Below are 5,718 nucleotides of genomic sequence, written 5' to 3' on the forward strand. Positions count from 1 at the left end.
CGTGAGGCCCGGCGGATTGGGCCGGCTGCCGTCCATCTGGCCGCGAGAGCCCTCCGATTGGCTCATCTCGCCAAGGGAGGCGGGCGTCCCTTCCGGCCTCGGGGCGGGGTCGACGCCGAAAGAGGCGGGATCTTTGAGGTGAAGGCGCTTCTCATTGGACGCCCAGGCTGAGGTTCTTTCTTTCAGAATGAAAGGGAGGCGGGGTCGCCCGGGAGGCGGAGCGACCGTCCGCCATGGCCAATTATAATTGCTCTGAGTGGACGTCAGTCATGCCCAACGGGTTTGGGATTGGATGTTCGGGGGACGGGGCGTGACGAGAAGTGCCAGGTGTACAGAAAGATTCTCCCTTAGTTCCCAGATTGGGTCCGCCTGTGAGACCAGGACCTCGCGGAGTAGTCCAAAGGCTGGGAAATGCTGATAAGAGGTTCAGCTGTTCGTCGTATTCCCTCCGATGATCTTGTTTCTACACTATTTTCCTTCCAGAAACACTGGAGGGGGATGGGCCATAAATTTCAAACACATGCACCCTTTGAGAGTGGCATGGGCCTCTAGGAGGCTTTGCGAAAAGCTGACTGACTAACCCCTAAAATCACCAGAAGCTCCCCCAAAAGTCTTATGTAGCACAGTGGTTGAGAGAGTGGGGTCTGGAGTTGCTGGGCCTGAGTTGGAATCTCCAGTCGACCAGTTACTAGGTGTACTAGTTGCATAAATTTTTTTTAGCAGCTTCCCCACCTCCCCACCCTTTTTGATGTTCTTAGTTTCAATTTCCTCACCTGTAAAACCGGGGGTGTTAACAATGGCGTTGGTCATGGCTTGACATTGCTCAAATCGTCATGAAGATATAAACTGAGAACACGACCTTACAAAACACTTAGCATGTGAACTAGCCCCAAATCAGCTCTTGATAAAGATCAGCTGATTACAGATTCCTGCCTGTCCCAGATCTACTAAATCAGAACCTCCTAGAAGGAACTCAAGTATCCCTTAAGATTACAGGCGTGAGCCACCGCGCCTACTCCAATGTGTAGTCTTTTATCTCTTGCCACCCCCCACCTTTTCCCCTGAGTCCCCAAAGTCCAATCTCTGTGCGGTGTCTGTTAACTATGCTGATTATTTCTTTTGCAGTGCAGAAACTTTTTAGTTTAAGTCCCGTCTATTTATCTTTGTTTTTGTTGCATTTGCTTTTGGGTTCTTGGTCACAAAGTCTTTGCCCAAGCCAACGTCTAGAAGGGTGTTTCCGACGTTATCTTCTAGAATGTTTACTATTTCAGGTTGTAGATTTAAGTCTTTGATCTATCCTGAGTTGATTTTTGTCTAAGATGAGAGAGGAGGATTCAGTTTTATTCTTCTACATGTGTCTTGCCAGTTATCTCAGCACCATTTGTTGAATAGGCTGCCCTTTCCCCACTATATTTTTATTTGCTTTGTTGAAGATCAGTTGGCTGTAAGTATTTGGCTTTATTTCTGGGTTCTTTATTCTGTTCCATTGGTCTCTGTGCCTATTTTTATACTAGTACCATGCTGTTTTCGTGACTATAACCTTATAGTATAGTTTGAAGTCAAGTAAAGTGATGCCTCCAGATTTGTTCTTTTTGCTTAGTCACAGATCTAAACTCCCTGGAAGGCTGGGCACAGTGACTCACAACTACAATCCCAGCACTTTGGGATGTTGAGGTGGGAGGATCGCTTGAGCCCAGAAGGTCAAGGGTGCAGTGAGCTATGATCATGCCACTGTACTCCAGCCTAGGCAACAGAGCAAGACCTTGTTTCGAAACCAAAACCAAAAACTCCCTGGTGACCCTGAATGCACATAATATGTATTATTTGTCATTTGCTACAAATACTACAAATCACAGCATGAATTTGTATCAGTTATGAGTCAAGACTTTGTAATCCTTGAAAAATAATTAGAAAGTCTTACTTGTTTGTGGAAATGACCTCCCATAGGAGGCCAAATACAGCTGGGCGCGGTGGCTCATGCCTGTGATTCCAGCACTTTGCGAGGTCGAGGCAGGTGGATTACCTAAGGTCAGGAGTTCAGGACCAGCTTGACCAACATGGCGATACCCTGTCTCTACTAAAAAATACAAAACTTAGATGGGTATGGTAGCGGGCACCTGTAATCCCAGCTACTTGGGAGGCTGAGATAGGAGAATTGATTGAACTCGGGAGGCAGAGGTTACAGTGAGCCGAGATCATGCCATCGTACTCCAGCCTGGGCAACAAGAGCAAAACTCTGCCTCAAAAAAAAAAAAAAAAAAAGAGGAAGGCCAAATACTAGGCCTGGCATGGTAGCTCACACCTGTAATCCCAGCACTTTGTGAGGCTGAGGCGGGCAGATCACTTGAGTCCAGGAGTTTGAGACCAGCCTGGCCAACATGGTGAAACCTCCATCTCTATTAAAAATACCAAAATTAGCCAGGCGTGGTGGTGGACACCTGTAATTCCAGTTACTTGGGAGGCTGAGGCATGGGAATCGCTTGATCCCAGGAGGCCGAAGTGGCAGTGAGCTGAGATCACACCACTGCACTCCAGCCTGGGCAACAGAGCAAGACTCTGTCTCAAAAAAAAAAAAAAAAAAAAAAGGCCAAACACCAGTATTGAAATAGAAAGGAGGAGAAATGGGAGAATCCAAAGAAAGCAATGTTTCTGAGACAGAAATAGGGAATTTTGAGCCACTAAAGATTGGACTGGGATTCAGAACAGGTTTTTGGCTCCTCATTCAGCTTTAAGAAATTAAGAAAAAAACTGATTCACAAAACAGTTTCAGCAAGTGCTCATTCACAAATAACTTTAAATCCTTATAAATAAGCCAGGCATGGTGGGAGGCTGAGATGGAAGGGCTGCTTGAGTCCAGGAATTTGAGGCTGCGGTGAGCTATGACTGGACCGTTGCACACCAGCCTGAACAACAGAGCAAGTCTCTTTTTTTTTTTTTAATCTTTATGAATAGCTTTATGCCTTGTGTTTATGTAATCATTAAACATTTTAAAGAGTTATTTACTTATTTATTTATTTATTTATTTATTTATTTATTTATTTATTTTGAGATAGAGCCTCGCTCTATTGCCCAGCTTGGAGTGCAGTGGTGCGATCTCGGCTCACTATAGCCTCCACCTCCAAGGTTCAAGCGATTCTCCTGCCTCAGCTTCCCGAGTAGCTGGGATTACACGCATGTGCCACCATGCTCGGCTAATTTTTGTATTCTGGTAGAAATGGGGTTTTATCATGTTGGCTGGGCTGGTCTCAAACTTCGTACCTCAAGTGATCCATCTGCCTCAACCTCCCAAAGTGCTGGGATTACAGGCGTGAGCCACCATGCCTGACCAAGAGTTACTTACATTTTTAAATGACATTATGGCATTTTATGGGAGAAATGATTGGGCTGTTGGCAATATTTGATTTGAGGATTTGACCAGGTCTCTGGACATCTCCACATGTGTCAATGGGCTAAGGTGCTTGAAATAAACAAGGTTATCTGCATACTCCACAATAATCTCTTTTTTTTTTTTTTTTTTTTNAGGGAGGGAGGGAGGAAAGGAAGAAGGGAGGGAGGGAGGGAGGAAAGGAAGAAGGGAGGGAGGGAGGAAAGGAAGAAGGGAGGGAGGGAGGGAAGAAGGGAGGGAAGGAGGGAAGAATGAAAGGAAGGGAGGAAGGAAGAAAAAAAGGAAGGGAGAAAGAAAGGAAGGCAGGCAGGCAGGAAGGAAAGGAAGAAAAGGAAGAAAAGAAGGAAGGAAGGAAGGAAGGAAGGGAGGAAGAAAGGAAGGAAAGAAAAGCAGGTAAGGAAGGAAAAAGGGAGGGAGGGAGAAAGGATGCTATTTAGGTGTAAGCAAGGCTCCACTGTTCCCTCATCATCAGTTTTCTCCAGATCTTCCTTGGGGCCCTTTAACACAGGCCCACAGTCCTGAGAGACTGGAACCCTGACTTTATCAACTCTATGGTTCTTTTATTTTTTCACTGCCACTCAGGCTGGAGTGCAGTAGCCCAAACATGGCTCACTGCAGCCTCCACCTCCCAGGCTCAAGCAATTCTTCTACTTCAGCCTCTCAAGCAACTGGGACTGCAGGTCCACTCCACCATGCCCAACTAATGTGTTCGTTTTTGTGGCACTGCGGTCTTGTGTTGCCCAGGCTGGCCTCAAACTTCTGGCCTCAAGAGATCCTCCTGCCTCAGCTTCCCAAAGTGCAGGAATTACAGGCATGAGCCATCACACCAGGCCGACTTTTACAGCTTCTTTCACAACTATGGCAAACAGAAAAAAGGAAGCAAGAGATAGGAGAATCTGGAGATTCATTGCAATGTATGTCGATTCAAACAAAACAATAATGCCACAATGGAAGAATTCTGAACACTGGATATCTGGTGATAATTGAGCTATTACTAATTTTTAGGTTTGCTAATGGTACTGCAGTTGTGTTTTTACATGGAGGAATTATCTTTCAGCCCCTCATACATCCTAAAACCTTTCCTAATGCAACTACACAAAGTTGGATTTGCTTGCAGACCATGGGGAGGGCACAGGTGAACAGGATTGGCACAGAAGTGATGACTGCTTTAGTTGGGCGGGGTGGGGGGGGGGATTTACAATCATTCTACTATTTTCTCTACTTTCGCATATGTTTGAAGTTTTCCTACTAGAAAGTGTGGCTCACATTTGTAATCTCAGCACTTTGGGAGGCCCAGGTGGGAGGATGGCTTCAGACCAGCCTGGGCAACAGAGAGCCTTTCTAAAAAGAAAAAAAAAAACCCAAGAAACGTAAAAAGAGACTCATGGCTGGTTCCTGTTCGGTCTCCACTGCTCTTCTTCTAAGCTCAGCCAGAGGGCAGGGCAAGTTGGGCTCCTACCCCACAGATCTTCCAGTGGGAAATGGGCAGGTACCACTCTGCGAGGGCACATCCAGGAGGGGGCTAAGTGCCAAGCCCCCACCCCCCATCTCCAGAAGCTGGCCCGAGTTTCCACTGCCACGGTCCCCAGGCACCCTAGAAGGGCAGAGGCAGGCCGGGTGCCATGACTCATGCCTATAATCCTAGCACTTTGGGGAGGCCAAGGCAGGAGGATCACTTGAGGCCAGGAGACCAAGACCCGCCTGGGCAACACAGCAAGACCCCATCTCTACAAAAAAAACTTAAAAATTAGCTGGGCTGATGGTGCGCGCCTGTAATCCCATTACTTTGGGAGGCCAAGGAGGGGGTAGGGCTTGAGCCTGGGAGGTCGAGGCTGCAGTGAGCTGTGGGCACGCCACTGTACTCCAGTCTGGGCAACACAGCGAGATCCTATCTCAAAAAGGGCGAGAGGGGGGTGAGGCAGAGACGACGCCAGCAGGCCCCGGGGGATGGGTGGGAGGGAGTGGGGTGCAGCCGGGGCTGGATCCGGCATCCTGGCCTCAGGGGTCCCCGCCCACGGCGGCGGACCAACGAAGGGCCAGGGGCGGGGGTCAGCGCCCCGGCCCACCTGGGTGCAGGTGCTGGGCTGGGGGGCGCGCGTCACCTTGAGGATGTTGTCGAAGATGGTGTCGCGGAATTCCAGCAGCGCCTTCTGGTCAAACTCGCGGCCGTGGATGATGCGCATCTGTTTAAGGAACGTGGACTTGCCGCTCTCGCCCGCGCCCAGCAGCAGGATCTTCACCAGGCGCCGGACCGCGCGCCGCTCGCGCGCCAGCAGCGCGTCGATGTCGCGGCTGCGTCTCCGGGCCTCGCGCTCCGCGTCGCGCGCGCCGCC

The 5,718-nt window shown here is 49.0% G+C and overlaps 1 protein-coding gene across 2 annotated transcripts in view; it reads right to left on the minus strand.

The window, feature by feature from the left end:
- GNA12 (G protein subunit alpha 12) overlaps positions 1 to 5,712 on the minus strand; it is a 124,323-nt gene extending 118,611 nt beyond the window's left edge. Inside the window, exon 1 of one of the 2 annotated variants that reach the window (XM_017894698.1) lies at positions 5,488 to 5,712. In XM_017894698.1, coding sequence (XP_017750187.1) covers positions 5,488 to 5,568 — 81 coding nt within the window. In that variant the 5' untranslated portion in view covers positions 5,569 to 5,712. Of the gene's footprint in view, positions 1 to 5,451 lie in introns of both variants that reach the window. The other variant, XM_017894689.1, reaches the window with a different exon arrangement.
- Positions 5,713 to 5,718: the final 6 nt, after the last annotated feature.

Source organism: Rhinopithecus bieti, unplaced genomic scaffold, assembly GCF_001698545.2.
Source record: "Rhinopithecus bieti isolate Rb0 unplaced genomic scaffold, ASM169854v2 scaffold_1017, whole genome shotgun sequence".
NCBI lineage: Eukaryota > Metazoa > Chordata > Mammalia > Primates > Cercopithecidae > Rhinopithecus > Rhinopithecus bieti.